The 15,017-nt window shown below is 50.1% G+C and overlaps 1 protein-coding gene across 25 annotated transcripts in view; it reads left to right on the top strand.

The window, feature by feature from the left end:
- Positions 1-10,041: 10,041 nt before the first annotated feature.
- The window catches only part of CAMK2G (calcium/calmodulin dependent protein kinase II gamma), a 279,494-nt gene continuing 274,518 nt past the window's right edge, over positions 10,042-15,017 (top strand). For all 25 annotated transcript variants that reach the window (XM_060236691.1, XM_060236684.1, XM_060236677.1 and 22 more), the window contains exons 1-2: positions 10,042-10,133; positions 11,486-11,580. In XM_060236691.1, coding sequence (XP_060092674.1) covers positions 10,069-10,133; positions 11,486-11,580 — 160 coding nt within the window. In that variant the 5' untranslated portion in view covers positions 10,042-10,068. The remainder of the gene's footprint in view (positions 10,134-11,485; positions 11,581-15,017) is intronic.

The following is a 15,017-nucleotide window of genomic DNA, read 5'->3' as shown; positions in this document are numbered from 1 at the left end:
TTGTTCCATATCCCGTTCTGACAGTTGCTTCTTGACCCTTATACAGGTTTCTCAGGAGACATGTGAGGAGGTCTGGTACTCCCATCTCTTTAAGGACTTGCCACAGTTTGTTGTGATCCACACAATCAAAGGCTTTAGTATAGTCAATGAAGCAGAAATAGACATTTTTCTGATACTCCTGTGCTTTCTCCATAATCTATCAAATGTTGGCAATTTGATCTCTAGTTCCTGTAAGTCTAGTTCCTGATCACCAGCCTGTAAATTGAAATACCCCCTCCCTCAAATTCCCAAATTAAATGACTAGAACTACCTAATGTGAAAATCAAGAGTTCTCTGTGCACTGGAGATTCAGAAAATATTGCATGCTGTTGAAGATGGACAACTCCCCCTCCCAAAACCGGGAAAAAGAGATAAATTCCAAGAAGCCGACGCAAAACACACTTTTTAATACTAACCTCCATAAATGGTAAAGAGAGCCTTCTAATAGCCCCATGGTGCAGAGTGTTAAAGCTGTAGTACTGCGGTCCTAAGCTCTGTTCAGAACCTGAGCTCGATCCCCGGCGGAAGCTGGGTTTTTCAGGTAGCCAGCTCAAGGTTGACTCATCCTTCCGAGGTCACTAAAATGAGTACCAAGCCTGCTGGAGGGGGAAAGTGGAGATGACTGGGGAAGGCAACGGCAAACCACCCCATAAAAACAAAAAGTTTGCTGTGAAAATGTTGTGAAAGCAACATCACCCCAGAGTTGGAAATGGCTGGTGCTTGCACAGGGGACCTTTCCTTTCCTAATGGCTAACTGTAACACTGCTAAAGAACTTGGGTTAAAGCTGGAAGATAAATAACACAAAAAGATTGACCAAGCATGCACAGAGTTTAACTCAGGGAGCCACATGTAGCTCTTTTGCACATATTGTGTGGATCTCAAAGTCTCCATTGCCCTGTTGGCTAGCTTGAAGAAGGCATTTCTCTCTCTAAATCAGTTCTCCAAGCATTTAAAGTTAAAATTGCTTTCCTTCCCCCTCTCCCTCCCCATCTCTTTGCCTGCCTGCCTGCCTTCCTCCTGTCCTGTGGCTCTCAAATAACTGATGTTCATGTCTTGTGGCTCTCAAACATCTGACGTTTGCCCTATGTGGCTGTTGTGTTAAGCAACTTTGGCCACCCCGGTTTAAATTATGTGAGAAACTTATGCATGGGCCCCACTCTGAGTCTTTGAACAAACACCCCATCCCAAATACCTCTTGAGATGCCAACCTGCTTCAGCCTTTCATCTCAGTCAATTTTCCCCTCTCCTCTCCCCACCTCTGCCTTTGAATCCATGGGATAAAAGATATGGGTACGTGCAGGAGCTCCTCTGCATATTAGGCCACACCCCCTGATGTAGCCAATCCTCAAAGAGCTTAGAGAGCTCTTAGTACAGGGTCTACTGTAAGCTCCAGGAGGATTGGCTACATCAGGGGGGCGTGGCCTAATATGCAAAGGCATTCCTGCTAGAAAAAGAGTCCTGGGTATGTGGCGGACCGATCCAGTGTCTGCTAGCTGCCCCTGGCCCTGCCCAGCCCTTCCCAGGCCACTCCTGCCCAGGCCACTCCACTTTGCTGCCTCAGGGTATTCACTGCCACCACTGTCCCTGTCTGGGGCTCTGGTTAGGCGGGGCAGCCTCCTCACCTCCCTCTGGACTTGCTAGGAACCCTTCTTGGGGCTTCCTAGGGATCTTTCGGGCTCCCCTGGAGAGTTGGCAATCACCTATTCCACACTTGGGACTCCCCAACCCACTCCTAGTGTTCCAAGCGGTCAGGGGAACTAGGTGACACAGAGGGACTCCACTTTAAACAGACATTTGTTTAAAGTAGACAACTATTTACAGGCATTTTTTAAAAAGTGAACAGAAGAACCAAATCATAGTAGGGAAAAATCGCTCCTTCTTCTCTCCCTGTTGTGATATTTGCCCTAACTGGGTGTCATGCAGGGCAGGCACCTCACTTGGACTGTTGTAAGCCTGTCCAGACCTTCCTCAGACAGTTTCCATCCTAACAGACTGACTGCCAACTTTAACTGCCAACTGAGGGTTTCCCGCCCAAAATCTTTAATATCAAATCCAGTTCCCACCCAGGAACTGGTTTTCTTCTCTTGCAGCATTCTGGGAGACAGGCCTCAAGGACTTCCTGTCTCTCTAGAAGGCCCCCTCAGAATAGACAGGAGGGGAAGGGGGAAGAGACTAGGCCGAAGCCTGACTCGAGTTTGATGGCCTCTTCCTTCCAACTCCCAGATAACCATAGCCTAAAATGGCGTTTCTCCACAGGGTACATCACCTTGTCCTGCCAGCCTATCACCCTGCAATCTCTCACAGTCCCCGCTACAGTTGAGCATTTTGAAAAGCTAGGATGAATGAGCTTCCCTCAGCGATTCTGAGGGACCGTTATATGAAGAAAGTGTTCTAGGACAGGTATGGTGGATGCGGACCGAGAGAACTTGAAATGCTGGAAGGATGATAAGATCTTGGATGGTCCACAGTTTGATTCATGTGAGGTGAAATGGCCGGACCCCATTTGCAGAAACTTCACGTCTCGCTAGAACTAAGATGGCACCATTTCTACTACAGGAGGAGGAGCCAAGAAGTACTTCAGTCTTCTTGGTGGTGATTATGTTGAAGGAAAAGATGTACTTTTAATGACAGGGCTAAGGATAATATTTAGGAATAATAATTAAACAGGGCTAATTTTAAATCTAGAAATAAAGCAGATAAAACACACACACACATGGACATGAATAATAATGGGGTAGTATTCAATGAAATTTGTGGGCATTCAATGAAATAGCTGAGCAGTCGGGTTAGAACGTATAAAAGGAAGTACTTCTTCACCCAAAGGGTGATTAACATGTGGAATTCACTGCCAAAGGGCATGGTGGCAGCTACATACATAGCCAGCTTCAAGAGGGTACAGTGAGCAGAGCTACATATAGCTGGTGGACAGTGGTTTAGATTTGCAAAGTTGCAATTCTGCTCACTGTATCCCATTCCATCATCTGAGGAAGTATGCAAGCATATGAAAGCTGACATTCTGAATAAAACTTTGTTGGTCTTAAAGGTTCTACTGAACTCCTACTTTGTTCTATTGCTTCAGACCAACATGGTAGCACACCTGGATCCAACTTTCATGCCAGTAGCTCACAAAGTAGTAGCTCACAAAGTAGAATTTTTGCTCCTGAGACTTCACAGTTTTGAAGGAACTGTTTCCCAGCACACACACACAGCAACGGTTCCCCCAGTGCACACGCGCACACACACATACACACCCCTGCCTGGACAGGCAGTCCTGCTTTCAGCCAAAGATCATGTCAAGCATGAGATTTCAAAATAACCAGTCCTTGGATTTTGAAAAAAAGTTAGGTTTATTGATAATCCATGTAGCTCATTCAAGCAGAAGATTGGGACTGATACTTTGTAACACTAGAATACAAGCTTTAAAATGGCACATCAAAGGTTCTATAAACAATTCTACATTCACATATGAAATTCACACTCTGGATTCCTTATCTATATTGCGGCTAGCACATCCTGGGTTCAGGCCTTGCTAGGCCTGGGAACAAGTCCCAGGAGGTCTTATCTTCAAAGAGGACATTCCTGCATCTGTTAATAAAAGCGAAAGAAGAAAGGTGGGGGTTGCTACTTTGATGTGCTTGTCAAGCATTGGATTTCAAAATAACCAGTCCTTGGTTTTTGATACAAAGTTTGGTTTATTGATAATCCATGTGGCTCAGCAGATCTGGGTATTGGAACTGATACAGTATAACAGTGAGATACATACTTAAAGATGGCACATCAAAAGGCGGGCTGGTGCCTTGTCCATCAGGGTGGTAGAAGTATGGGGCTCCCACTTCCGAGGGGTGATGAACAACTGCTGCACGTGCAGAGGGGATCCGCGCCCCCCGACTCTCCGCGCTCCAACAATGTGCTGGGGGGGGGCGTGTCTTCACCTCTACTCCTTCAAATGGATCTGTAGGTTCTCTGTTATCCGGCCCTCTTTCAGCCATCCGGCTTAAAAGTTGAGAGAGCACATAAACTCTTAATAAAGGATCAGTTCCAAAATGTCAAGCATAAGATTTCAAAATAACCAGTCCTTGGTTTTTGATACAAAGTTTGGTTTATTGATAATCCATGTGGCTCAGCCGATCTGGGTATTGGAACTGATACAGTATAACAGTGAGATACATACTTAAAGATGGCACATCAAAGGATTCTATAAACAATTCTACATTCTCTAAACCATTCTACATTCACGTGTGAAACTTCCTTATCTCTATTATGGCTGGCGCTTCCTGGGTCCAAGCCTGGCTGGCCTGGGAATTGGTCCCAAGAGGTTTTATCTTCAAAGAGTGCATTCCTGCATTTGTTAGTAAAAGTGAAAGAGTTCTCTACTTGATGTGCCTAGGTTTTATTCAGGGTTAGTAACATTTCTATGTTTTGATAGCTACCATCAGAAAGGCATAAACAATGCTTGACAGTGCTCACATTTTAACTTTGGGTTAGTAACATTTCTATAATCTGAATTCTCTAATATAAAAATAACAATTCTAAGGTCTGACTTCTGTAATATAGAAGGGGTATACAATGCTTGACAACTATTGTCTGATGGAGTGTGCCTCTAGCAGACGAAAGCTTACATTCGGAATAAAACTTGGTTGATCTTAAAGGTGCCACTTGACTCCTGCTTTGTTCAACTGCACCATACGTTGTCTGTGGGTCTCCACCACTCTGTCCCGTCTACCAGGTCTGTGCTGGAAAACATCAGGTAACGGTAGGTGATGTGAAAGACCTTTCTCTGCCTGAGACCCTGGAAAGCCACTGTTAATCTAAGTAGAGAAAACTGACCTTGAGGGACCCAGGGTTGGCTGCAGCAGAGAGCTTTCGGTTTCGTGTGGACATAATTAAGCAGCTTACAATGAACACCAGTTTCCAGACAACAAAACTTGGGAATATTTGTGGAAGAACTCTATGAAACTTTCAACATGTCAGAGTATTAAAGAAAATTGTTTTAAGATGATGTATAGATGGTATATGACTCCTAAAAAACTGTCAAAGATGAATAATAAGATGCCGGACAGGTGTTGGAAATGCAAAAAGCATGGAGGTTCTTTCTACCATATGTGGTGGACTTGTGAAAAAGCTAAAATGTTTTGGCAGATGATTCAGCAAGAAATTTCTAAGATTTTGGGATATGAATTTAACAAAGTTGCAGAGACTTTTCTGTTGGGATTACAAATGGAAAAATTTCCGAAAGAAGATAGAACTTTAATCTGGTACTTGCTCTCAGCTGCTAGGACATTGTATGCGCAGTTGTGGAAGCAAGAAAAAATACCAGAGAAATGGATAAGTTAACAAGAACTTTAAGAGACTATGATTTAGAAGTATTTAAGATGGAGTGGAAGAAATTCAGAAGATATATAGAAAAAGAATGGAAGATAAAAGGACATTGGACAATCTTTGATAATGATTAAGTATAAGTGGGAGGAGGTTATGAATTTAGGGGTACCTTTTATAATGATGTTTTGATTACAGTACACCGGTGGGGGTCAAGTAATGGGGGGAGGGGTAGGTAGAAAGTAATATATGGGATAGAGAAAAAAGTAGTTATTAATGATATAAGAAATTGAATATATTGCCATATGTTACTAATAAAAATTGTTTGGAAAAAAACATATGGTGCAGTTATGCACCCAGATGTACTGTTGTCATAGCATTGTGGTGGGTTCCTTAGCATCCTATCCACTGTGGCAGGCATACAGGCCGAGGAAGGGCTTGTTTCCAACTCTCCATTGGTTCCCAGGAGCCTGCAGTTACTTGTGTCCTGCTGTCTTAATTGTATGTCAGTTGAGCTTTGCCTTGAGGCCAGGTAGGGCAATAAGCTACTTGATACCAAATCTGCAGGCATCCATGTCACAGTATTTTGCGGATGAGGTGGAAAGGTCAACTTTGAGAGAAGAGTCGGGTCCAAAGGGTCACAGAGGCAAGGAGAACCCCGTGCACGCAGGCCGCCCTCACATAGACCAGATCTCCATCTGCTGCAGAAAGCCTGTATTTAAGAGTGATATTTTTGAGTGATACTGTTTTGCTTCAAGGCGGCCTCTAAAGAAAAATCCTTCTGCTTGCAAGAACAATAGGTTTTGGAAAAACTCTACAGCATGTTCACCTCTTTTAAAAACATTCCACTCATTCCCTTGGGGGGAAAACCCTGGGTTTTCCTGATTCCACCCCACCCCCAGCCTGGCTTCAGCCCTCTGAGACACTGTTAGTCACATCAGAGAGATGTTCTTAGGGTAGAAAATACACCCCAAGGTACACAGACATTAGAAATTATTAATTTCAGATATTTTAGAAGTTCTTTGGTTGTTTTCCTTTAAAGTTGATTGACATTTTTATTAGTTTTCTGATTTCTTAGGTTCAAACATAGTTTTTTGGTTTTTCAAATTATTTTCCTTTTGGTAGGGATAGAAATCTACCCCAAAGGAATAGGTGTATTTTTTTTACAGAGCTGTTAGAGGGTTAAGGACATTTAGAACAGACTTAAAAAGGTAAAGGTAGTCCCCTGTGCAAGCACCAGTCGTTTCTGACTCTGGGGTGACGTCGCTTCACGACGTTTACACAGCAGACTTTTTGCGGGGTGGTTTGCCATTGCCTTCCCCAATTAGAACAGATTTACTCCTTTCTAATCCCACCAACTTCAAATAGATTTAGAAGGGTGTCACTCTGCTTAATATAACATTGATTCCAGTGTCCCCCCCCCCCCCCCAATATACTTCCCAACCTCCCTTCCCCTTTTGGCCGTATTGTAAACTTGGAACTCGCTTCCCTACCCCTCCAAGTTTGTAGTCCTTATAAATTTCCTCACTTGAGCGACCCCTTGAAAAAGTAATGTGTGCCTAGTATTGTTTCCATCAGTTGGAAATGAATTGATTGTGCTTCTACATCTTCTGAGGTAATTAGCATTTTGGTGGGCAGAGAGTTTGCAGGGCTCTCCTCCCCTCCACCAGCAGGTTCCCAGCCAACCCGCTCTTTCCCTCTCCCCCACCTCCCCCTGTTTTGTGCATTAGAGAGCAGCTGGAAGTTGCACAGACCATCAGCAGCGCTATCCCTTCTTCCTGCTCCACAAAGCCAACTTCTGGGGGGGACCCCCACCTAGAGCGCAGGGGTCCCAACTCTGGCTCAGGGAGTTCCTGGAGATTTGGAGGGGGGGCAGTGCCAGGGGAAGGCGGATCAGTTAGAGGAGTGATGCCACAGAGCAGGTGTAATGTACTCAGAGACGAGACGTGGGGAAGGCAACATGCTTTATTGGCTGGTACATCACAGAACAGGGCAATGCGGGCCGGGACCCGCTTTATATGCATTCTACCTGGAACAGCCCTCCAGCTGGCCAGTCCAATCCTGGCCAGTCAAACTTCCCGCCACTGATCTTGATTGGCGGAGGCTTTTCACACACTGCGCAGAGTGACCAAGGGACTTCCCCTGGTCGCCTCTGCTGCATGGCCGCGCGGTGCTTTAGTTCAGCACAAGACACTACACTCCTCCCCCCCCCTAGTTTAAGATACATAATCCTGCAAGTAAGCTGGAGCCCTTCGTTCCCAGGTTGATCACCTCGGGGTCGCTTGGGGCGTTGGAGCGGCCCCCGTAGAGGGGGTCTCCTCTTGGGGATTCGCCTCCGGTGGCTGGCGGGCCGGCTCTGGTTGCGGTTCAGGATCGGCCGGCCTCGGGGAATCGTATGTCGGCAGGGTCGGCGCTGGCGGGGCCGCTTCTGGTGGTTCCGTTGCTGGCTCTCCCCCGCTTTCCTCATCCCCCGGCCCCATTGGCTCCTCCAGCATGGTGCGGCGGCGCAGCTGATCTATGTGCCTCCGTAAGACCTGGCCCCCGTCTGTCGAGACCTCATACGATCGCGACCCCGTCACCCGAAGTACCCGGCCTGCTACCCACTCTGGGCCATTTGTGAAGTTCTTCGCATAAACCGGATCCCCCGGAAAGAACCCCCGCGCCACTTCCCTGACTTCGGGGGAACCGTGGACGTCTGTGGCCCGGTCCGGGTGTAGCCTGTCTAACCTGGTTATTAGTTTCCTCCCCATGAGTAGTTCCACCGGGCTTGACCCTGTTACCGGGTTGGGGGTAATCCTGTTATGGAACAGGAAGGCTGCGAGGCGGTGGTCCCAGTCCCCTTGGACAATGTGACCCAGGGCCTCTTTCGTGGTTCGCACCATGCGCTCTGCCTGGCTGTTGGTGGCCGGATGGAAGGGGGCAGATCTAATGTGTTGTATGAGGTACCTACTGATAAACTCCCGGAATTCCCGGGAGGTAAATGCGGTGCTGTTGTCAGTGACCAGGGTATCAGGGATCCCGTGCGTGCCAAAGACCCTCCACAAGGCTCTGACGGCTGCTGCCGTGGAGGTGGATGCAACCAGGATCATCTCTAGCCATTTCGTGTAAGCATCGACCAGGATGAAGAATATTTGGCCCTGGTATGGCCCGGCGAAATCTAAGTGCAGGTGGAACCACAGCCGCCGGTTGGACTCCCAGCGGTGGACTGGGGCGCTAGGCGGATCAGGTCGGGATTCTTGGCAGGGTTGGCACCTTCTCACCCACCCCTCTATCTCCTCATCCATACCTGGCCACCATACGTAACTGCGGGCCAGAGCTTTCATCCTCACAATCCCTGGGTGGGTTTCGCGTAGGGCATCTAGTACCTGCTTGCGCATGCGGGGGGGGGGGACCACCACCCGGTTGCCCCAGAGTATGCATCCCTTGTGTGTGGATAGTTTGTCTCTCCGTGATGTGAAGGGCCTGAACTCGCAACAATAATAGCCAGAGGCTCAGAAATTACGTCCGAAAGCTCTTTTAGAACCCTTGGAGGCAATTCATCTGGCCCTGAGGACTTTGTTTCATTTAAAGAAACTGAGACCCATTTTGCACACAGCTTACCCTGCGGTCACGTTCCAGTTCTCTGCGCAGCGTCTGTCGGATTTCCCACTATCTGTGCCGGAGTTACAGGAAGTGCCGCAGCTTTTGCGTAGCAAACGTAAACTGGGTTTTAGCTGTTTACATTTGCTACGCAAAAGCCGCAACACTTCCTGTAACTCTGGCGCAGATAGTGGGAAATCCAACGGACGCTGTGCAGAGAACAGGAACGTGACCGCGGGGTAAGCTGTGTGCCAAATTGGTATAGGTGTTTATGTACTATGCTGATCCTAAGTTGGAACTTCATACCCTCCTTATATGTTCTGTTTTTGCCATGGGTTGAGCACCGTTTGTGCCCCCTCCCCACTGCTAACAAGTCACCTGGAGGTGAATTTGGTCCCCCAGAAGGGAGGCGCCCTAGGCAATAACCTCGTTTGCCTCGTGGAGGGCAGGCCCTGCTCCCCAAACCAGCCTCCTCCCGTCCCCCGTGGGGGGTGTGGCCGGGGCTGCTGGTCCATGGCCTGGAAGCAGGCGCTGGCGAGGCGGGCAAGGTGCTCCCCGTAAGGAGGAAGGCAGGCTCCCCCTGCCCACGGTGTGCCCGGGGCTCGGCTCCGGGAGGCTTCCCCGGCGGGGCAGAAGGGGCCGGGAGAGGGGCTGGGGCGGCCGGGCGGGAAAGGGGAGGAGGCAGCGGCGCTCGCCCCGCCCGCCCGCCTCCTGCCGCCGCCACCTGCCTCCGCCCCAGCAGCCGGCCGTGTGCCCTCTTCCGCCGGGCAGCGTCGCCGCCACCTCGGAGCCGGGGGGCCAGCAGCTGGGAGGCGGAGGCGCGGGGCGGAGGCGGAGGAGGCGTCTGGGAAGATCTCGCGGTGCTGCGCGCCCGCCTGCCTGTCTTGGGGAGGGGAGCGGGGGAGCGAGCGGTGCCTGTGCGCAGTGGAGCGGGCGGGGAGCGCACGGTTGGGCAGAGGCGCGGCGCGGCGGCACCAGCTCGGAGGGGCAGCGGGCGCCGGAGCCACAGCAGAGAGGCGCGTCGCAGCCCGGCCCGGCCCAGCCCCATGTCCCCCTCCCCGACGCCGCCGCAGCGCCGCTGAGCCTGGGCCGCCCGCCCGCCCGCCTGCCTGCCTGCCTTCCGGAGCGCGAAGATGGCCACCCCGGCGACGTGCACCCGCTTCACCGACGAGTACCAGCTCTACGAGGAGCTCGGCAAGTACGCAGCCCCACGTGCGCTCCCTGCCTCGGGGGCGGGGGGGGGCGGGAGGCGAAGCGCTCTGGGCTGCGGGTCTCGGGCTGGGGGGGGGCTCCCGGGGTAACTAATCCGCAGTGAGCACCCTAGACGAGACTAACTTCTGGAGCCCCCCCCCCCCCACTGATAACATCGATTTGGGGCCCTCAGAAAGCTGGCGCCCTAGGCAGTTGCCTAGCTTGCGTAGTGGAAGGGCCAGATCTGCCCCCTCCTGCCCACCCTTGCTGCTGCAGCCCGGAACTTCAGGGCTGTCTCGTGTCTCCCCCTCCTGGGCTCTGCACTACAACAAATGGGAGGCTGCTGCTGCTCTTCACTCACACCCAGCCCTGTGTTGGTGGGTCTTAAGCAGGGCTGGCCCTACACTGTCTGGGACCTTAGGCTAACTTCTGGTGCCCCCCAACAGCACTGATAACGTCACTGAGTCATGCGGAGGGCACCCAGTATGGGGCCCCAGAAGGCAGGCGCCCTAGGCAGTCACCTGATTTGCCTAGTGGCAGAGCCGGCCCTGGTCTTAAGGACGGGACGGACCAATGCGGGGTGTGTGTGTGTGTGTGTGTGGAGTTGACATGCAGGTGCTGCTGCCCTTGAGTCCTCCTCCTGTCTTGCACCAGCGCCCCCCCTCCAGTCTTCTCTTCCCTGACTCCCTCCTCTGGCTCCCCCCCCCCCTTCAAGCTAAACGCTGTGCTGCTTGCAAGCAGGAGACAGGCATGGCCGGGCGGCCAGGAAGAGGGTGTCATGACAGCCACCTGGCTGGAGGTTCCTTCCCAGGGACTCCCTTTGCAGAGCCCGCTTTGCCCTGGGCTCAGTCCCCTGCTCCCTCTCCGCCTCCCTGGCCCTTTCCTTACTGCTTCTCTCCTGGCCACTCGTCTCACCTACTTTGCGGGTGGGCTTTTTTTTTTTTGCTGCTGCTGCTATATAGTCCTTGCCAAGGTGGCATGAATAAAAGTGTCTCCTGTCCGGTTGTGTGGCCACGGAGGGAGCACAACGCCTCCCTTGCTTTGCTCACCGGTTGGGTAAAAGTTTCTCCCTGCTTTAGGGACGGGGTGATGAGATTTAGGAGGAGGAGTTGTGGTTGCAGGGTAGATGCCAGAGCTCAAGAGATCTGGCTCCTTGCTTGCTTAACCCTTTGAGAGGACCTCAAATTTATCAGTATTTCCCAGGAGCCAACAGATCTTTTTAAGAACAAAACCAGAACCTCTTTCCTGCTCTCTGGGTTGTAGCTCTTACAAGTGCCTGGTGCTTGTGACACTTTCTTGCTTTGCAGAATATTTCGGTAAGCTCAGTTTCACAGGGCTGGCCTTTCTTCTCTGTTCCAGGGGAGCCTTTTCCGTAGTCCGCAGATGTGTGAAAAAATCCTCGTCCCAGGAATATGCTGCCAAGATTATCAACACGAAGAAGCTGTCCGCCAGAGGTGAGGGGACATATGTGGGACTGGATCGAGCTGTCCTGTGTAACCGTGATGGGGAATGAGGGGTTAAATTCTTCATTCCTCTCTTTGTATAAAGAAGAGGTTACATTCGTTTCCATTTAGATCTGTATCTGAAATAGGAAACCAAACGTTTCATGGGCTGAAGTGTTCGAACTTTTCCCAGTAGTGTCTGTTGTGAATGTGCAACTTGTGTGTTGAGTTCAAGACCTGGCGGTGCTCGTATTGAGGGGCGTGGACTTGTCCAGTGTGGAACAGTGGCAGCCTGCCCATTGAAGTTGGTTGAGCATCTTTCTGAACAATCTTGCGTAGGATTGAGTTAGTCCCAAACTTGGCTAGATCCAGGTGGGCAGCCATCTTGGTCGGAAGCAGTATGACAAAGTAGGAGTCCAGGAGCACCTTTAAGACCAGCAAAGTTTTATTCAGAATGTCAGCTTTCACAGCATGGAACGGGGTACAATGAGCAGAGCTACATATAGCTGGTGGGCAGTGGTCAAGAATGCAAAGTGGTACAAAACTGGATCTATTGGAAACTATGGGAAGGAGAGCCAGTTTGGTGTGGTGGTTAAGTGTGTAGACTATTACCTGGGAGAACCGGGTTTGATTCCCCACTCCTCCACTTGCACCTGCTGGAATGGCCTTGGGTCAGCCGTAGCTCTCGGAGGAGTTGTCCTTGAAAGGGCAGCTGCTGTGAGAGCCCTCTCAGCCCCACCCACCTCACAGGGTGTCTGGTGTGGGGGGAGAAGATATAGGAGATTGTAAGCCATTCTGAGTCTCTGATTCAGAGAGAAGGGCAGGGTATAAATCTGCAGTCTTCTTTATTCTAAACCACTGCCTACCAGCTATAGGTAGCTCTGCTCACTGTCCCCTGTCCCCTCAGCTGAAGAAGTCTGCCTGCATACGAAAGCTTACACTCCGAATAAAACTTTGTTTGGTCTTAAAGGTGCTATTGGGCTCCCAGTTTGTTCCCAAACTTATTGCATACTGTTGCCAACAAAACATCTGGACATTCTCTGCTCTTGAGAGAGCATCGGCGCATTTTAAGAAGCAAACAACGTGGGAAGCGGTCCTCTTTATGCCCAGCAACAAAGCATTGTTATGTGAGTGCATTTTGTAGTGGAAGAATTTATCTTGAACATTAATTCTGAGCAACGAGATGTTTTGTTTTGGGCTGCTCCTATGGATATAATTTCTTTTCTTTTAAATGTTGCATGGCGTGTCATCTTGCCCAACTCCAGCATGGAAACGTATCTCCATGCTGGGGGGAGCTGGCCAGCTATGTACAGATGAAGGGCTCCAAGAAACCATCGCTTTCCGATCTCCATTGGAAGTCGTAGCTCCAAAAGTGGCCCTGCTTTATCTCTTTTTAGAACATTTCTGTGTTGCATCTTCAGAGCGTCCTTCTTGAGGCAGCTTACAGTTTAAAAAACCCCAGTATAAATAACACATACCATTAAACAAGAATGAGACATTAGATACAAGCAGCATAAAAACTATCCCTGAAAGCAGCAGACCATTAAAGAGCCGATAATTAAAAACCTGAGTCAAAAGAAGCATTTTGGCCAGGTGCCTACCAGAGGAAGTAAAATAGGCGCCAGGTGAGCCTTGAGGGGCAGAGCATTCCAGCGGTGAGGTGCCACCACAAAAAATGCCCTGCCTCTTGGTGCCTACCACTTGGCCTTTGGCACAAAGAGAAGGGCTTGGGGGGCTGGGAACTATGGGAAGGAGACAGTTCATCAGGCCCCCTGGGCCCAAGCCATTTAGGCTCTTTAAGGGTAAGAACCAGCGCTTTGAATTGTGCCAGGGGACAGACGGGCAACCAGGGCAGGTCTTTCAGTGCAGGGGTGAGATGATCTCTGTAACAAGCCCTTGACAGTAGCTTGGTCGCTGCATTTTGGACTGTTTTCAAAGGCAACTCCATGTAGAGTGCACGACAGCACTCTAACTTGGATGTGACCAGAGGAGCCTGCATCACTGTGGCCAGATCATGCTTTTTGAGGAACGGCTGTGGCTGGCCGTCACGCCTGTCTCTGCAAGGCCAGGCCAGGGCAGCTGGATTCGGCTGCTCCTTGCTTGAAGGGGTTAAGTACTCGTTTATGCCGCACTGTTGCCTGCTTTGTGAAGAGCGGCTTCAAATGAAGGGTGGAATACATATTCTCAGCCGGTTCTGCTTTATTTTGCTGAGACACTCTACGATGGCTGCTGGACTGTTGTTTAATTTGGTTGAGAGCCTGTGTTCTGCTGGAGCTACAGAGTTTCCTCAAAGCAGTCTTTGGGCAAGAGGTCCCTGTTCCGTTGCTTTCGCTTTCTGCATTTGCTTTGTGTAAGTAGTCTGTGTCTCTGCTCAGAAAGTGGTGGCAAGTTAGGTAACTTTAGACTCTGGATTTTGGGGTATTTTACTCTCTTCCCCCTTTCCAGATGGTAATGGGTAGTTCGAATGCACAGGCGGGGTCTGCTTGGGAGGGGCCCTGTTGAGCTCCTAAGCTGGGATCATGAACTTCTCCCCCCCCCCCCCCCCCCCGCCCCGGCAAGTTGCTTTGCTTATGGAAGAAGCAGTTCTCTTCTAGGCCTTTAAGTAGGGGCAGCAAAATCCATGCTGGTTGCTTTGCTGCGTTTTCTACCTGCAAACTTAGTAGCCTTTGGCTAACCGCCATTCTGTCAGCAAAGCAATACGCGTGTGGTCTCTCTAACAGGGCTGATGTAAGAATTGCTGAGAAAATGTGTGTGAAGATCTTGGCATGTTCTGGTGGGGTGCAGGAAATCAGCACTGTTTATGATTTCTTAAGTGGGCTGCTGCAGACAGTGAAAACCAGCGTGGCGCAACGTTTAAGTGCGTTGGGCTGGGATCCAGAAGGATCTGAGTTTGAATCCCTACCCTGAAACCTGCTATTGAACTTGGGACAGTCACTCTCTCTTGGCCTAACCTACTGTACAGGGTTGTTGTGAGGTTGAGGGAGTTGTAAATCTCACCCCGAGGTCAGCGGAGGAAGGAGAGGATGGAAATGTGCCAGATGGAAAACGAGGCAGGAGGGCCTTGGGCAGTCTGTGCGAGGCTGATGCAAATGTTGCAGCCTCAGTTTCCCTTTGCACATTGTTGGCCAACGTCCACTGGTGCTTTTGAAAGGCCTCTCCAATGATGACTAAGTCCCCCAATAGCAGTATTGTGTTGCAATACATTTCTTCCCTTCTTCCCCTGACTCGGTAAGGGATACGCCTAAAGCAGGGAGTAACTATAAAGAGTTCCTGACAGCTTTAGATATGTAGCTTTGGGTGTCTGATTTAGAAAGGGAAGAGGGAGATGCCCTGGTAGTTCAAGGCAATGACACAAGAGAGATGATTTGAACAGCATGGCTTTAAACTGAATGGAGCCCTGATGGACTCCATTGACAGAGGTAGAGGCTCGGTAGAATCAAGGCTTGCTT

Source organism: Heteronotia binoei, chromosome 4 (assembly GCF_032191835.1).
Source record: "Heteronotia binoei isolate CCM8104 ecotype False Entrance Well chromosome 4, APGP_CSIRO_Hbin_v1, whole genome shotgun sequence".
Lineage (NCBI taxonomy): Eukaryota > Metazoa > Chordata > Lepidosauria > Squamata > Gekkonidae > Heteronotia > Heteronotia binoei.
The sequence above is the reverse complement of the archived record's forward strand: the minus strand, read 5'-3'. Positions and strand labels throughout refer to the sequence as shown.